Source organism: Lolium perenne, chromosome 5 (assembly GCF_019359855.2).
Source record: "Lolium perenne isolate Kyuss_39 chromosome 5, Kyuss_2.0, whole genome shotgun sequence".
Classification (NCBI taxonomy): Eukaryota; Viridiplantae; Streptophyta; class Magnoliopsida; order Poales; family Poaceae; genus Lolium; species Lolium perenne.
Genome location: NC_067248.2, coordinates 213,869,971 through 213,888,533, shown reverse-complemented (window position 1 = coordinate 213,888,533; position 18,563 = coordinate 213,869,971). Strand labels below are relative to the sequence as shown.

General features: G+C 49.2%; 1 protein-coding gene across 1 annotated transcript; it reads left to right on the top strand.

Moving 5' to 3' along the window:
* The first annotated feature begins 16,032 nt into the window (after positions 1-16,032).
* LOC127301878 (probable carboxylesterase 2) lies at positions 16,033-17,625 on the top strand. The gene has a single exon (XM_051332162.2). The coding sequence runs from the start codon at positions 16,121-16,123 to the stop codon at positions 17,174-17,176; it is 1,056 nt and encodes a 351-aa protein (XP_051188122.1). The 5' UTR covers positions 16,033-16,120; the 3' UTR covers positions 17,177-17,625.
* The last annotated feature ends 938 nt before the right edge of the window (positions 17,626-18,563 follow it).

Here is an 18,563-nt window from a genome sequence, read left to right as displayed (position 1 = left end):
TAGTTCCAGAAAATGCACGAATATGACATAAAGTGTGCATAAAACATGTAGATAACATCAATAATGTGGCATGGAACATAAGAAATTATCGATACGTCGGAGACGTATCAGACCCACAAGTATAGGGGATCGCAACAGTCTTCGAGGGAAGTAAAACCCAATTTATTGATTCGACACAAGGGGAGACAAAGAACACTTGGAAGCCTTAACAGCGGAGTTGTCAATTCAGCTGCACCTGGAAACAGACTTGCTCGCAAGAGTTTATCGGTAATGCAGTTTTATAGCAGATGCAGTAGTGAAATAACAGCAGAGTAACACGAGACAGTAGTGATTTTAGTAAACAGCAGGATTAAAATACTGTAGGCACGGGGACGGATGACGGGCGTTGCATGGATGAGAGAAACTCATGTAACAATCATAGCAGGGCATTTGCAGATAATAATAAAACGGTGTCCAAGTACAAAGCAATCAATAGGCATGTGTTCCATATATAGTCGTGCGTGCTCGCAATGAGAAACTTGCACAACATCTTTTGTCCTACCAGCCGGTGGCAGCCGGGCCTCAAGGGAAACTACTGGATATTAAGGTACTCCTTTTAATAAAGTACCGGAGCAAAGCATTAACACTCCGTGAACACATGTGATCCTCACATCGCTACCATTCCCTCCGGTTGTCCCGATTTCTGTCACTTCGGGGCCATCGGTTCCTGGACAATGACATGTGTATACAACTTATAGGTAAGACCATAAACAATGAATATCATGATGAAACAATAACATGTTCAGATCTGAGATCATGGCACTCGGGCCCTAGTGACAAGCATTAAGCATAACAAGTTGCAACAATATCATCAAAGTACCAATTACGGACACTAGGCACTATGCCCTAACAATCTTATGCTATTACATGACCAATCTCATCCAATCCCTACCATCCCCTTCGGCCTACAGCGGGGGAATTACTCACACATGGATGGGGGAAACATGGCTGGTTGATGTAGAGGCGTTGGCGGTGATGGCGGTGATGATCTCCTCCAATTCCCCGTCCCAGCGGAGTGCCAGAACGGAGACTTCTGGCTCCCGCGACGGAGTTTCGCGATGTGGCGGCGTTCTGGAGGGTTTCTGGCGACTTCGACTTCTCCCCGTGCGTTTTTAGGTCGAGGCCGATAAATAGTCCGAAGGAGGGCGTCGGAGGCCGGCCGAGGGGGCCACACCACAGGGCCGCGCGGGCCCCCCTGGGCCGCGCCGCCCTATGGTGTGGGGCCCTCGGGCCTCCACCTGGTTTGTCCTTCTGGCTCCGTCAGTTCTATGGGAAAATAGGGCCTTCTGCATAAATTCCGAGGATTTTCCCGAAAGTTGGATTTCTGCACAAAAACGAGACACCAGAACAGTTCTGCTGAAAACAGCATTAGTCCGTGTTAGTTGCATCCAAAATACACAAATTAGAGGCAAAACAATAGCAAAAGTGTTCGGGAAAGTAGATACGTTTTGGACGTATCACCAGGTATGAGGAGGACGGTCTGCCTCCTGGAAACTTCCACGAGGCCGGCCGTCGGCTATGGTGGTACGGCCGGACTCTGCAGAGCGTCATGGACTACATCACGGCCGGCGATATCCCCCGCCTGCGCTACCCTCAGTTCGAGCCACGAGCGCCGCCCGACGACAGCGACGACAGCAGCGACGACGATGCCGGCAACTTAGAAGGCGATGACTACCAGTACAACGGCGGCGGCTATGAAGACTACGAGTATGCATATTATACGCCTAGGCAGGAGTATGACTAAATCACTCCAAATTTCATGTATGCAGGAGTATGACTTAGTCACTCCAAATTTCCTGTATGCAGGAGTATGACTTAGTCACTCCAAATTTCATGTATGCAGGAGTATGACTTAGTCACTCCAAATTTCCTGTGTGCAGGAGTATGACTGAATCACTCCAAATTTCATGTATCATCAGTGCTATCTCGAGTCAATTGAATCATTCGAAAATGGACACCAAACACATCACGGGTAATATAATTCACATGATTCATTCAACAAAGTTTGGTACAATAAATTATTACACATCATTTCTTCCCTTGTGTTCCTGCTTGCTTACGATTGTGCCGTATCCATGGAGCATCCTCATCATTTAACTTAATGCTTGGGTCGGTGTTCACTTTGAAGGGCGGAATTTCAGCAAACATATTATAATCTTCTGACATGTCTGTCTTGTCCTCCACTCCCACGATGTTTCTTTTCCCTGAAAGAACAATGTGGCACTTTGGATCATCGCATGATGTACTGATCGTTTTCTTATCTTTCCGTTTCCTCGGTTTGCTACTCATGTCCTTCACATAGAAAACCTGAGCGACATCTTTCGCTAGGACGAATGGTTCGTCAAGGTAACCAAGATTGTTGAAATCCACCATTGTCATTCCGTATTGCTGGTCCACCTTTACCCCACCTCCTGTTAGCTTGAACCATTTGCACCGAAACAAAGGGACCCTAAAGGAGGGTCCATAGTCAAGTTCCCATATCTCCTCTATGTAACCATAATATGTGACCTTTTGCCCATTCTCGGTTGCTGCATCAAAGCGGACACCACTGTTTTGGTTGGTGCTCTTTTTATCTTGGGCGATCGTGTAAAATGTATTCCCATTTATCTCGTACCCTTGGAAAGTCGTTATAGTCGAAGATGGTGTCTTGGCCAACATGTACAAATTGATCTACAACATGATCGTCATTCATTAAATGTTTTCTCAACCAACTACCGAAAGTCTCCATGTGGGCCTTCCTAATCCAGGATTCAGGCTTCCCAGGGTTGTCTGAGCGTAAAATATTCTTGTGTTTCTCAAAGTACGGAGCCACCAAGCTGGAATTGGTCAGAACTGTGTGGTGTGCTTCACTGTAGAATGACCGTCCATACATATCGTTGATTTCCTTCCGATCGTGCCTTTTCCACTTAGTCTCCCCTCGTGCCGCGATCGAGGAAGACCAATCAGCTTAAGGTCAGGAACAAAGTCAACACAAAACTCAATTACCTCCTCATTTCCATAGCCCTTGGCGATGCTTCCTTCTGGCCTAGCACGGTTACGAACATATTTCTTTAATATTCCCATGAACCTCTCGAAGGGGAACATATTGTGTAGAAATACAGGACCGAGAATGGAAATCTCATCGACTAGGTGAACTAGGAGGTGCGTCATAATATTGAAGAAGGATGGCGGGAACACCAACTCGAAACTGACAAGACATTGGATCACATCGTTCTGTAACCGTGGTAGAACTTCTGGATTGATTACCTTCTGAGAGATTGCATTGAGGAATGCACATAGCTTCACAATGGCTACTCGAACATTTTCCGGCAGGAGCCCCCTCAAAGCAATCGGAAGCAATTGCGTCATAATCACATGGCAGTCGTGAGACTTCAGGTTTTGGAACTTTTTCTCCGCCATGTTTATTATTCCCTTTATATTGGACGAGAATCCTGACGGGACCTTCATACTGCTCAGGCATTCAAAAAAGATGACCTTCTCTTCTTTGGTCAGAGCGTAGCTGGCATGACCTTGAAACCGTTCCGGATGCCGGTCATCAGGGTCTTTCAAACTTTGCTGGTCCTGCCGTGCTTCCTTTGTATCATTTTTACTTCCCATACACGCCCAAGAAGCTTAGGAGGTTCACGCAAATATTCTTCGTAACGTGCATCACGTCGATTGCAGAGCGGACTTCTAGGACTTTCCAATATTCTAGCTCCCAGAATATAGATTTCTTCTTCCACATGGCTGCGTGCCGTCGGCTCCCTTCGAAACCGATTGTCCGCCAGACCCTTTCCAAAGATGACTTTCAAATCCTTTACCATATCAAATACCTCAGCACCGGTGTGTTATGAGCTTCGGCCGGTGATCTGCCTTGCCGTTGTAATGCTTGCCTTTCTTTCTTACTGGATGACCTTTCGGAAGAAATCGACGATGCCCAAGGTACACGTTCTTCTTACAATTTGGCAAATGTACACTTTCAGTCTCATGTAAGCAGTGCGTGCATGCATTGTATCCCTTATTTGACAAATTCTGAAAGGTTACTAAGAGCAAAGCCAATCGTTGATGGTTACGAAAAGCAACGCTCGTAGGTCAAATTCCTCTTCTTTGTGCTCATCCCACACACGGACACCAGGTCTGCCCCACAGCTGTAAAAGTTCATCAACTAATGGCCTTAGGTACACATCGATGTCGTTGCCGGGTTGCTTCGGACCTTGGATGAGCACTGGCATCATAATGAACTTCCGCTTCATGCACAACCAAGGAGGAAGGTTGTAGATGCATAGAGTCACGGGCCAGGTGCTATGGCTGGAGCTCTGCTCGCCAAAAGGATTCATGCCATCCGTACTTAGACCAAATCTTATGTTCCTTGCGTCAGCTGCAAAATCTTTGAACTCTCTGTCGATCTTTCTCCATTGCGTTCCATCTGCGGGGTGTCTCAACTCCCCGTCCGACTTACGGTCCTCTTTGTGCCATCGCAACAACTTGGCATGCTCTTTGTTCCTGAATAGACGTTTCAACCGTGATATTATAGGAGCATACCACATCACCTTGGCGGGAACCCTCTTCCTGGGTTTCTGGCCCTCAACATCGTCACCAGGGTCATCGCCTCTGATCTTATAACGCAATGCAGTGCATACCGGGCATTCATTCAAATTCTCGTATTCACCGCGGTAGAGGATGCGATCGTTGATGCATGCATGTATCTTCGAACCTCTAAACCTAGAGGGCAGACAACCTTCTTTGCTTTGTACGTACTGGCGGGCAACTCGTTATTCTTTGGAAACATATTCTTCAATATTTTCAGCAAGTTTTCAAATGCCGAGTCAGCTACACCTGCCTGTGCCTTCCATTTCAGCAAATCCAGTGTGCAGCCCAGCTTTTTCAGACCATCATCGCATCCGGGGTACAGCGCCTTCCTGTGATCCTCTAACATGCGATCCAAATTCTCCCTCTCCTTTTCAGTTTCGCAGCGTCTCCGTGCATCAGCAATGGTCCGACCAAGATCATCAACGGGATCATCACGTGCCTCTTCTTCACCTTCCCCTTCACCTTCCCCTTCACCTTAATGATCCTCCATGAAAGTATCACCGAAATGAGCAAGATAGCTTTCATCGATGAAATCATCCCCTTCTTCATCTTCTTCCATTATAACCCCTCTTTCTCCATGCTTGGTCCAACAATTATAGCTTGGCATGAAACCGTGCCGAAGCAGGTGCATGTGAACATCTCTTGAGGAAGAGTAACCCTTCTCGATTCTTACAGTTAACACATGGACAGATAACAAAACCCCCCTGCTTGTTCGCATTAGCCACTACGAGGAAATCTTTCAAACCCGTAGTGAACTCGCCGGAGAGTCGGTTACCGTACATCCATTGCCGATTCATCTGCATTATTATAATATAAAATATATAATTAACCATCATGCATTTGTTAAACTAACTAGCTACAAACAATATAAATTAAACAATGAACTACACACATGCATATTTTATCAATGACACATCAAAGGTTCAAGTTGCTAACCGCGATCGAGGAGGAAAAAATAAATGAGAAAGCTCAAGTGTGGCTCCAACACTTCATATCATGTTTGTTTCATGCTCTTGGAGCATTTCATCAAACACCTTATGTGCATAAGAGGAACCAAAAGCAAACCTAACACCCACTTGTGAAGTTTGTGAAGAGAATGGCTCCAAATGGCTAAGTGTTGGCTGCTGGATGGGTATATATAGGGGAGGGGCTTTAGTCCCGGTTGGCCTGGCCAACCGCGACTAAAGGCCTTCGGGCACCTTTAGTCGCGGTTGGCCAGGCCAACCGCGACTAAAGCCTCCCACGTGCACCAGCTGGCCACCGAGCGCCCTGGGCCCAGGCCTTTGGTCGCGGTTCGCCTCCCGAACCGCGACTAAAGGTCCCATTAGTCGCGGTTCCTATAGCTTCGTGACTTATGGGGCTGGACGGAAGCCTGTTTTTCTACCAGTGCATGTCGATGGTGTGTTGCTTGGAGGCATCCCTCACAGCGACAATGGTGATGATGTCATACTATTGGAGAAGTCGATGAAGTTTCCACACCGGCCTGCATGTGGTTGATGTCGCTTCTCTATACGTACTCGACGAAGTTCTTGGCTCGTAGCTTGGCGTAGTCATACAACTTGATTTGGTGGTTCAGCTCATTGTAGTTCCGGCTCGATGAAGTGCAGATCGATTAGTGTGGCTCGATAGTCGGTGTGCCGACGCGCGGGAGATGGCCCTCCTGCAGTCGATCCTGTGGTCGCGCAGAGGCGTCATAGAGTACGAGGAGTTGATGCAGATTATGTAGCCCATGATGCACGCACACATGTATTGGTGCATTAGATCTGATGGTGCATCCGTACCTTCTAGTCTTGTAGTCCATGGCGCTGGTGATGGGAGGCCTGGAACCCATGTACATGCATACTGCTGCTTGCAGCAGCCACTCACAGAGGCAATCGATGACGACCAGGCACACATCTTTCCCCTGATGGCCTCGTGCAGTGGAAGCAGAGAAACACTAGGGTTTTAATCGAACTTTGGAAAGTACTGCTAAATAGTGTAAATGAAGGAAATATCTACAAGACTTTGCCAGTGTATCTTATCTTGGGTTTACCGGACCTATCTAGTTTACTTTGGAGAGGGTTGTGTTTGATGATGTAAATAGGTCAGGGTGAAGGTTCCACCTGCAGCTATGCATACATATATAAATAAAGCTCATACGTGTAACAGATAAAATATAGATAAGAGATTTATGGGTATTGCATCTGTAATACCCTTGCCCCTAAAGTCAGAGGTGACAAGCACCTAATGGTCAAATTATTGTCCTCATAGACGCAAGCAATAAGAGTTACTCCGTATTAAGTAAATACAGGCCAAAGGCTTAAGCTAAATGATTGCATTATGATCCCGAATGAATCACTAAACATGTACAGGTACTTTCCCCTTTCTGTAACCGAGGTTTCTCGCATACACGTCGTTTTCCACTCATCCCACCTCTTCCCTTGATTCTCTCTAATGACATAGGTACATGTAGATCATCAAAGACGAGGCAAAGATAGAAGGATACAAGATCGCAAAACTCATATAAAATCATTACACATAAACATAAGATTAGATGCACAGAGTTGGTGCGAGGATTCACCCCAACCCGCAACCCATGAGGACTACTCACACATAATATCAAGATCAAGATCAAACATAGAAATCATTGTGCAAAATACTTAGATTGAAATTATAATATTCTTACAATGGTCGTCAATCTCAAGGAGATCTCTATTACAATGGTGATGGCTATGGCTATGAAGAAGATGGAGGATGGAATGGATGAACTAGGGGAATGGATCTCCTTCGGTGTGTTGCAGATGGATATGGTTGATAGCGGCTCTGTTTGGCGATGAATGGCTCTCTCTTTGGCATCGTTCCCTTCACGACTTTTATAGAGTTTGTCCTCGGGAACGCAGCAGCACACGGTACGGGCAGACGGTTTGGGCGGGGCTTGCCCATACCGGTGCCTGTTAAAGCCCCTGAAACCGCATTTCCGAGCGTAGTCAACTTTGTCATGCTCCTGACGCGATTTTTTCCAGTAATTGCAGGTCCATTTACCATTATGACGCGATATCCCGCACAACATCCAAAAATAGAAGAGATAGCACATCTTTGCATTGATAGGGTATTAATAGCAAGTTGAGAGGCAAACTTAGTCAATTTCTTGACTTAGCTAGGGGTTTAAACGAGAGAAAATATGGCGTATTTCAAAGCCATCAACGCCATGTTCAGATCATCGACAGAGTTGCCAATGAGTTTAGACTTTTGGAGTTAGCGACAGTCGGAGGGAGTGCAACGGTGGTGAGAGAGTAGGCCTAGGTGTGAGTCGTGGAGTTTGCCATTCTAGCTGTTCGCAGCGAGTTTGGCTCTTGTAAATGTTTAACTCTTGCCTTGTATAAAAATAAGGTGCGCTTTTGGTGCACTCTCGAAAAAATAATTAAATAACATTTGGCACAATAAAGTTCATCGACTGTCGAAACAGCAGAGCTAGGCAAGTTAACGTAGGGATAAATATTTACAACACAAGCTTGTCGATAGTTTGGAACTACAACTAGAGAAGCATGCATCAAGACTTCTGACTCGGCACAGGGAACGGCCTGAAGCCTTCTTTTGTCGCGAACGGCCTGTCATCACCCTGCATATGTAGGCTTTATTCTATGTTACTACTAGAAATAAATATAATTAAATAACAAAATGCATTGTTGGAAAACCATGACATATTGTGCTAGATCCACCAATGAGCGTAGAAGAGCCCTTGGTTCGGAATGGTTCAGCTCAGAAAAAGGAATTTTGTGTGTATAAGTTGGATATGGCTAAGGCTTATGATCACGTGGATTGGGGTTCTTGGAAGGGATTTTAGCGAAACTGAGCTTTCATAGTCAATGGATTCGGTGGGTTATGGCATGTGTGACCACCGTTCGATACTCGATTCGCTTTAACGGTCATATGTTGGACCCCTTCACCCCGACTCGCAGTCTCCGCCAAGGTGATCCACTTTCACCATATTTGTTCCTCTTCGTGGCTGATGGTTTATCTTGTTTGATTAGGAAGGAGATTAAGGATGGTGCTCTATAGGAGCTGCATATCTGTCGGCGTGCCCCGGGCGTGTCACATCTTTTATTTGTCGATGACAGCCTCCTATTCTTCAAAGGGTCCATCAATCAAGCTACTGTGATAAAATCTGTTTTGGATAAATATGAGAAAGAAACTGGGGCAGCTGGTAAGCTTGGACAAGTGTTCCATCCTTTATGGTGATAGGTGCTCTGCAGAGGTTCAAGCTGAGATGAAGAATATCCTAAGATATGATACATAATGCTTTGAAGAAAAATATCTAGGGCTCCCTGCGCCGGAAGGTCAAATGAAAAAAGGGAAGCTTCATTCTACTAAGGAGAAATTTGCAAAGCAAGCGGATGATTGGTGTGAGAAATACATGTCTGGAGCTGCAAAAGAAATACTAGTGAAAGCAGTTTTGCAATCCTTGCCAACGTACGCTATGGGAGTCTTCAAATTCCCGATCGGTTTACTAGACGATCTATCCCAAATTGTGCGGAATTTCTGGTGGGGCGATAATCATGACCGAAGACACATGCATTGGATCTCATGAGATAAGATGACACGTCCTAAATCTTAGGGTGGTATTGGCTTTCGAGATCTCCGTATTTTTAACCAGGCTCTTCTCTCCCGGCAAGCTTGGAGGTTACTCTACTACCCTGATACGTTGTGTGCTCGGCTTCTCAATGCCAGGTACTATCCTTCGGCAAGCCTACTTGATACTGCGCATTGGCTCCGGCTCCCAAGTGAAAATCTTTCGTGATAATTGGATACCCCCCCCCCCCCCCCCCGGTGTGTTGAGCGTCATTGCTCATAGGGGAAATTCAAGAAGAAGATGGGTTAGCGAACTCATTGACCACAGCACACACACATGGGACGAAGGGGCGGTCAGATCTTGTTGTTCTGTGTACGATGCTAATGACATTCTATCCATCAAACTTCCTCCTAGGCAATTTGAAGATTTTGTGGCTTGGTATCCAGAGAGCAATGGTCTTTTTTCTGTTCGGTCGGCTTACAGACTGGGGATGGAGCCTTCTTATGAAGCACTGAGCAGGGTCAGTCGAGTTCAGAACCTTCGGGGGACCGCCACATATGGGACCATGTGTGGAAGGCTAAAGTCCTAAAATTTGTGTCTTTGCTTGGAAGGCGGCGACCTCCTCGCTAGCTGTGAAATAGGGCCTCCACAGGAGAATTCCAACTATAGACCCGGTCTGCTCTATTTGTGCCCGAGAGGACGAGGATGGCCACCATGCTCTAATTCTATGCACACTAGGTCGAGCACTGAGAGAAGAAATGCGCAACGTGTGGGAATTACCTACATAGTAAGATCTCTAGGTCACGGGCCCGGAGTGGTTACTCACGCTGCTGCATGGGATGTCCGTCGACATGCGATCACGGACACTTTTTCTGCTTTGGAGGGTATGACACCACCGCAACAATATTGTACATGGGGACGGGAAGGCCTCGGTTGCTGCATCAGCGACGTTCATCAGGAATTACATGATATCTTTCTCGTATGTGGCGCCTATTAGTTCTAACTCGAAGGGGAAGGAGAACGTTACTAGCAACGATCACCTGGCCGCTCCAATCCCTATGCAATATACTTGGACACCACCAGGTGAAGGAACAGTGAAGTGGATGCAGGATGGGATTTTCTTACTAAGAGGGCTGGCTTTGGTATAATAATTAGGAACCATCTCGGTCGACCTCTTTTCTCGGAATGGAGGTTTGGACCGAGCTGCACTAGTGTTGAAGAGGCTGAGGTACTGGCCTCCCTTGAAGGTCTGAAGTGACTATCTCTTCACTTTGCTGGTCCAGCTTCGTTGGAATCTGATTACGCGCGTGTCGTGCATACACTTAATGGTCTAGGTGGAGATCGCTCTGATTGCTGGAGTCTGTATCGTCAAGCGAAGGAGATCCTGAGGATTTACGATTGTCAAAGTGGATCGGTCTAGCAATGTAGTTGCTCATGCTTTGGCTCAACTAGGTAAATCAGGATCTAGTGGTAGCTCTTGGGGATCACCACCGAGCTGCGTCTCATCTCTGGTTGATCGAGATTGTATGAACATTGTGTAATCCTCGGAGCAGCAAGTTTCTTACGCACATTTTTCCTTACCAGGATACCTAAGGGAACTGGAAGGTTTTTAATGATGTGGCTTGCTGCTCATATTAATTTAAGTATTCCTACTTCAAAAAAAAAAAAAAAGCCTCGGTTCGGCGGTGAAATTTACGGATCCACAGGTTGGGAGGCCGAGTTCCGTGAGCCAGCGATTATTTTGAAAAAAGGTCTGCTTAACGGCGCGTGATGATTCTTGCCGCGGGAGCTCCCATCCGGCGTGTCTCCGTTTCTCCCTGGAATCCACAGGGCGCGGTTGAGACCGTCTTCTCGGCTGGCGGTGGCCGCTCGCGGCTCAGGGCATTATTGGGCGTACGGGCTCACATGGGAGCTCGTCTGGGGAAGCAAAGGGGAGACGGACGCACCAGGTGGTGGGGATCTCACATTCCCTCTCCTGTGTCTCCTTTCCGTCTTTCCCGACTGTTTACATGGCCAGCATGGCACGGTGCCAGCTCAGGACGGGGACGAGAGTCCGAGAGGGGACGAACGGTTTGCTGTTAAGGTTCGTACTAGGAACGTAGTACTACAGTACCCGTTTGCTGGCACTGTTGACAAACTGACGGTCCTTTGGGAACCTTAATTCTTCATTTGCATACTTTCTGGGGAGTGCTCCTCATCTGCTTCTTTGAGACAGAACGATGATTAACCGAACCAAGGCGCAGGCTGTAAAGGAGGGCAGCCAAACTGAACTTTCCTGAGCGCGCGAAGGATACCGTTTAGCGCACAAGGTGCAGGTTATCAATCTGCGAAGAGGAGACGCTTCGTTTTCATTTTCCAGGGCCAGTGAGCGTTGCGGTGCCCCTAGCTAGGCCAGTGAAGCAAAAACTCCCGCGCTGTACAGTACCGGCACAGTTCGACCGAGGATGGATCCATTCCGTCACCTGCACAAGAATTTGGACGCGTCACGTGCGTGCTTCATAATTTGGACGTGCACTGTTCCGCTGGTCAGAACATGCATGCAAGTCGCAGATCTGCTTGCGACGGATCGTATCGTATGTTGCGGCGAGAAAAGCTGTGAGGTCGGTGTCACGATGATTGAACCAGTGCCGTGCGAGGCGGATCCGTGACAGTACAGGCAGCCATTCCCGCGAAACCCTCAACTGCAGTGATGGGAGATCGCGATCACAGATTCACAGGAATGGGGAGTTCATCTCCGACAGAGGCAGCAAACGGTATTTTCGGCTCGTCATGTCAGCAGATCCAGCAAATTTTCTTTTGGCATGCGGAAACCAATAGTGATCGTCTACGTCCTGTTTTAAGTAGAGAAGGGGTACACGTGTGCAGCTACGGGTTAATTTAGTGTGACTTGATTAACTGCTAGTAGTACATGGTGTGCCTGAATTTTATTTACACCGAAAGCGCAACCATGATCGGCTGTTAGTACAAGTGCAACCGGTAGTTCCAGTAGGAGCAGGGAGGAGTGTGACTCAGCTGTGTGAGGAAGAGTCAAGGTCACACATCGCATGCACCGGTCCACAAGAGCACCGGGCAAGTCGATTCCCATGCCTGGCATATCATAGCTGGAAAATCAAATCCGGCTGTTCGTTCGAACAATCTGTAGATTCTCACGGGATCACGGCAGTACATCGTGCCTTCCCTTGGTTTTTCATCGCTGCCAGGAGGCATATACAGGTACATTTACATGATGGTGTTACTGAGCTGGGTACACAAACTCATGTCACCTCAGGATGGTCTGAGTGCACTGCGCACACAGACCGCATTTTGAGAGACAAACTGATGAAAGGCCATTGATGGCATGGAAAGTGATAGGCGGGCTCTGAACTCGACACGCAACACATGCAATGCAACAAAGGGTTAGACCTGCAAGGTACTAAGATATTAGAGTATCGCCACCGGTGCCACCAAAACAATGTGATAAAAACAGGTTTTGGAGGCGCCGGCGATTTTTTTCAAGTTTTTGGGAAGATGCAGCCGTCAAGCGCCGTTCTTGATTCTGGCCGCCTTCAGCAAATTGCTGCCGGATTCAAGCGTGGCATGACTCAATCTACATGTGCGCCATATGGAGGTTGCATCTTTTTGTAGTGCGGTGGCGGCTTGTCGTCGTGAGGCGAGCACCGTAGACCTTGCTCGAGCGGTTGACGCACACCTCCAAGCAAGCGCGGCATCACGGTGCCCTCTCCCGCCGCACTCATCACTACCCAGCGTGGGCGGGGATCATCGTGCGCGCCAAGGATGGCGAGGCGGGACCGTCGAGGGTGGAGAGGCCCGCGGCGCACGGTCCACTTATAGTGCCGCCAATCTCGCTCCCCCTTGCCACGTCGTCTGACTTTGCATGGCATGACCTACGACATGATCGGCGGGCCTATTCCTGCACAAGCTCGTAGAAGGTAGGTAGATGAAGCAAAAAAAAAATTGAATGCCCTTGACCTACGAGGGCCAGAATCATCAATAGGCAATAATCCGACAAGGAGGATGAAAGTGCACGATGGACGTGTGTATCAAAGCGGAGATCTCATCGGAAGTTGCAAAATAAAACGTCAAGCATGCACAGCCATGCTATTTAACCTTTCGTTACTCCAAGTCAATCTTCTATTTATGTAACTAGATCTCTTTGAGCTCACAATCTGTTTCGCCTGCTTTTGTCGAGGTCATCAGCGCGCCAACCATCTCACACTACTAGGGGGGGGGGGGGGGGTTAAGATCAATCTACCCGGGCGAAAACAATCATCCTCACTCTCATATGGCGCATACATGTGCATGATATTGTTACTATGATCCGTACTTCACTCGTGTCGCCTCATGGTGTGTTTCAGGTTGAAATTATTTTGTTAGATCTCAAGCAGAGTCCATCAAAGACCGCATTCAGAAAGACATTTGATGAAAGGCTTATTGGTGGCGCAGAAAGCGTAGGTGCGCTCTAAATTCGGCTAGCAGCCCATGCAATGCAGCAAAGGTTTGCACTTGGGAAATATGTTTGCTAAATCGGATTGTTTTCTGCGAAATCGAAATGAAACTCGACAGCTCTTTGTTTTAAATGGCCATTTGAAAAAATATTTGGTTCCTCCTAAAGCTTTAATACTATTTCTATGGCCATTTTTTGTCACGTCATGCATTATGGGTTAACTGAAATGGAGGCACGGTATTTTGGTTGGCAAGCTTGCTCAAAATCCGTGCTAAAAATAGCTAAATTATTTGAATCTAACCATACCAAATGGTGTGACCAACATGTTTTATTACGCATAGTGACCAAAAATATTATCAGAGGGTCCAACATCTTTGCAAACCACCAATCTAAATGGCGTGATCTAACTGTTTTGGGGCAAAAAAACAGCTAAATCATTTCAGTCCAACGGGCATGGCATGCAATTTAATTAAGCCATCTAGCATGGCGTTAAAAGGAACGACCATAGAAGTTTGATTTTTTTTTGACAGGAGCCAAAAGTGGCCTACGGTTTGGAAAATAATCATTTAGATAAAAAGAAAGAATCTGAAACGGGGCCTTCGTCTTCACGTTGGCGTTCAGGGCGAAAACAATCATCCTCACTCTCATATGGCGCATACATGTGCATGATATTGTTACTATGATCCGTACTTCACTCGTGTCGCCTCATGGTGTGTTTCAGGTTGAAATTATTTTGTTAGATCTCAAGCAGAGTCCATCAAAGACCGCATTCAGAAAGACAATTGATGAAAGGCTTATTGGTGGCGCAGAAAGCGTAGGTGCGCTCTAAATTCGGCTAGCAGCCCATGCAATGCAGCAAAGGTTTGCACTTGGGAAATATGTTTGCTAAATCGGATTGTTTTCTGCGAAATCGAAATGAAACTCGACAGCTCTTTGTTTTAAATGGCCATTTGAAAAAATATTTGGTTCCTCCTAAAGCTTTAATACTATTTCTATGGCCATTTTTTGTCACGTCATGCATTATGGGTTAACTGAAATGGAGGCACGGTATTTTGGTTGGCAAGCTTGCTCAAAATCCGTGCTAAAAATAGCTAAATTATTTGAATCTAACCATACCAAATGGTGTGACCAACATGTTTTATTACGCATAGTGACCAAAAATATTATCAGAGGGTCCAACATCTTTGCAAACCACCAATCTAAATGGCGTGATCTAACTGTTTTGGGGCAAAAAAACAGCTAAATCATTTCAGTCCAACGGGCATGGCATGCAATTTAATTAAGCCATCTAGCATGGCGTTAAAAGGAACGACCATAGAAGTTTGATTTTTTTTTTGACAGGAGCCAAAAGTGGCCTACGGTTTGGAAAATAACCATTTATTTAGATAAAAAGAAAGAATCTGAAACTCGAACACTCCAGAACGGGGCCTTCGTCTTCACGTTGGCGTTCACGGCGGCAAACACTGCTGAACCCAGACAGTATTCAGAGAAGAACAAACAAGATGCCATCAATGCCGGTAGCTGCTGCGGCAAGCGTCCGTGAACACAACACTAGACTAGCTATCTCCCCCCGTGATGTTGCCGCAAGCGTCCGCAATTTTCTATGGCGCGAGAGGCTCCACGAAAGCTGTAGCAACGTTGAGTACAGGGTGTTCGTCAGTGCAGGGCTCCGTCTCCGACCAAGCATCATCGATCAGTGCAGCTTTGTGTGCCTTGACGGCAAAGCTAGCATCGTCCAGCGCTTAATCGGTGGGGTTAAACTTAACTGTGTGGAGCATTTGAGGGCACACTGATTGATTGGCATTGTGCCGCCCCACTCACTGAAGACAGGGTGAGATCGGGGAGCCCTTGATTAGCAGGGGCAGTACGAGCTAGACAACCTAGGCGGGCGAGGCAGCGTTTCGTGGAGGAGGAAGGGCGTGCTAAACTGTATCCACCGCATTGAATGGTCGGTGTTCCATTGTCGTGCAAACTAATCATCAAGTGTGTGTGTGTGTGTGTGTGTTGGTGTGGTCTAGCTCTACTACTTAGATGGAGCGAATTAAGAAGAGGTGTGAACCTACTTGCATCTTCTGATGAAACCTGAATCTTTATTCAGGTTCAGGAAAAGAGTCTCAACAAAGCCGTTTCGTTGGAAAGGGAGAATTCTCTCGTAATGTGTAGAGGAAGAAGTGTCACAGATTGCGCCATTACAGGCAGGAATTCATGTGAGCTTTTCGGCGAGTGTCTGACTGAAAGTTATGAAGCGCGGGCACATGCGCTGCACGGTGCCGTTGCGGCGGGAAAGGAAGGTCCGGGCCGGGCCGGGAGCGTTAAAGCCCACCACGATCCGCGCCAGGAAAAAATAGTGCGATGCGGCCGATGGCCCAGCCCTGGTCGGCTGCCACGCCTTGCTGCATTGCATATAAACGGACCCATCCCCGCCAAGACACGCCACGCCGCGGCTGCCGCATAGTACAAACACGCCTCCCAGTCACACACTCCACACTCCACTCCCCACTGCTTTGCAGTTACTGCTCATGGCGTCCTCCCGGATCTTGCTCCCGGCGCTCCTCCTCCTCGTCCTCTACTCGCATTGCGGCGGCGCGGAAGCGCGGTCGGCCCGCGGCGGAGACCCCAGCTCGTCCAACTCCGCCGTCAAGTTCGACTTCTCCCCGTTCCTGATAGAGTACAAGAGCGGCGTGGTGAAGCGGCTGATGGGCACGGACCGGATCGCCGCGGCCGCCGACGCGCTGACGGGGGTCACCTCCAAGGACGTGACCATCGACCCGGCCACGGGCCTGGCCGCGCGGGTGTACCTCCCGAGCTTCCGCTCCGCCACCAAGGTGCCCATCCTGGTCTACTTCCACGGCGGCGCGTTCGTGGTGGAGTCCGCCTTCAACCCCATCTACCACGCCTACCTCAACACCCTCGCGGCCAAGGCCGGCGTGGTGGCCGTGTCGGTGGACTACCGCCTGGCGCCGGAGCACCCGCTCCCGGCGGCCTACAGCGACTCCTGGGCGGCGCTCAAGTGGGTGCTGGCCAACGCCGCGCCCGGGGCCGACCAGTGGCTGTCGCAGTACGGCGACCTGTCCCGCCTCTTCCTCGCCGGCGACAGCGCCGGCGGCAACATCGCGCACAACCTGGCGCTGCGCGCGGGCGAGGAGGGGCTGGACGGCGGCGCGCGGATCAAGGGCGTGGCGCTGCTGGACCCCTACTTCCAGGGCCGGAGCGCGGTGGGCGCGCAGGCGGCGGACCCGGCGTACCTGCAGTCGGCGGCGCGCACCTGGAGCTTCATCTGCGCGGGCAAGTACCCCATCGACCACCCCTACGCCAACCCGCTGGCGCTCCCCGCGGACTCGTGGCGGCGCCTCGGGTGCGACCGCGTGCTCGTCACCGTGTCCGGCCAGGACCGGCTCAACCCGTGGCAGCGCGCCTACTACGCCACGCTCCGGGGCAGCGGGTGGCCGGGCCAGGCGGAGCTGTACGAGACCCCCGGCGAGGGCCACGTCTACTTCCTCACCAAGATGAGCACGCCCCAGGCGCAGGCCGAGATGGCCACCCTTGTCGCATTCATCAACCGCAACGACGACTAGCACCGAGCACCGCCCGCGCGCGCCGCTGCTCCGGCCGGCGAGCCAGTAGCTAGTTGCAGGCTTCCAGCGCCGCCACTCCACATACTAGTACCGCAGTACTGCTGTAGTAATTCTAGTGAGGATGTTTTCACCTTTGTTTGGAGTCGAGTTCTTCCGTGGCTACGGTGGAGTGGAGAAGAACGGTAGCGGTTCCTCCCCAGCAACCGGCCCGCCGGACGGAGAGGGGGACCGTGCAATGCCACCGCCACCGCCACCGGTCCGTCGCGTTTCCATTAACTGCAGCTAGCTGCCGAGTAGTAGCTCGCAGTGTGAGTTAACGCGGTGGGTGGCCACCCTAGCAGTAGTCAGTCAGTGGTAGTAGTGGTAATTATCTACCGAGTGCAGCGTGTAATTCTTGTATGTACCGCTATGGTAAAAGCTAGCCGTGGTGCAAGCATGGTGTGATTTGACGGAGCGGATCTCTCTGTGGCTACAGGTAGCCAGCGAGCATCACGCACGTGATGGCCAGCGCGGCGGAGAATGTGTGTCTCCCCCGCCTTTTGTTTTTCTTCTCGTACGAATTGTGCGGCGGGAACTCCGGTGCGTCGACGCGCGCTCCGCCGGTTGAAGCGGCGTCGGTGCTCCGCCGGCGAGCACTGCCTGGCCAAAGTTTCCGGATCGCCGAGGTGGACGTTGCCGCCGGGATCGGGGATCTGCCCGGCAAAGCTCTCGAGACAAGACGCAACGCGGCCCATCATGGCGTGTTAATTATGGCAGTACGAGGCACCTTTTGGGATCGCAACGCACTGCACGCGCCTTTAGCAGCTCAATCTAGCTTGCCCAAATGTTCACGCTCACACTCACATGGGGTGTCATCTCTGTTCAGCTGGCGGAACACCTTGGCTGCTTTTGAGCTTGCACGAATATACCACCGAAAAATCCTACAGTCCGAAAAACCCGGCCTAATTGGGTCTTGAATCATGTTTTCCTTAACCCAAAGCCCGGCCCAGCTCGGCCCGGCCCGATTGTCAGGCTCGAAATCTTCGCCCGAGCCCGGCCCGACATGCAATTTTGGCCCGGCCCAGTCTGAGATTTTCAGGATGGGTTAGGTCGGGCCGACCGGGCCAGGCTACCCATGCCCAGGTATAATTCACACCCACTAACTAGTACCACAACCTCCCTAAGAAACCAAGAACAACTTCCTTTAGGGAAAGGGAACACCTTCCTTTAGGGCAAGGCTAGCGGGCAAACAATTTTGGACAGAAATGTATCCATTTTGATCTGGTGTGGTTGAGAGTGACTTATCAATTGCTAAAGTCTTATTGATTCTTGTGTTCCTCTTGAGTCAAACTATAAATTTGGGTAATCCTTCCCATCGAAGATTTCAGCGATCACCTATACTTGTAGG

What these genes read in the sequence shown, in the direction of transcription:
- LOC127301878 (XM_051332162.2), top strand. Translation starts at nt 16,121, where the DNA reads ATGGCGTCCTCCCGGATCTTGCTCCCGGCGCTCCTCCTCCTCGTCCTC.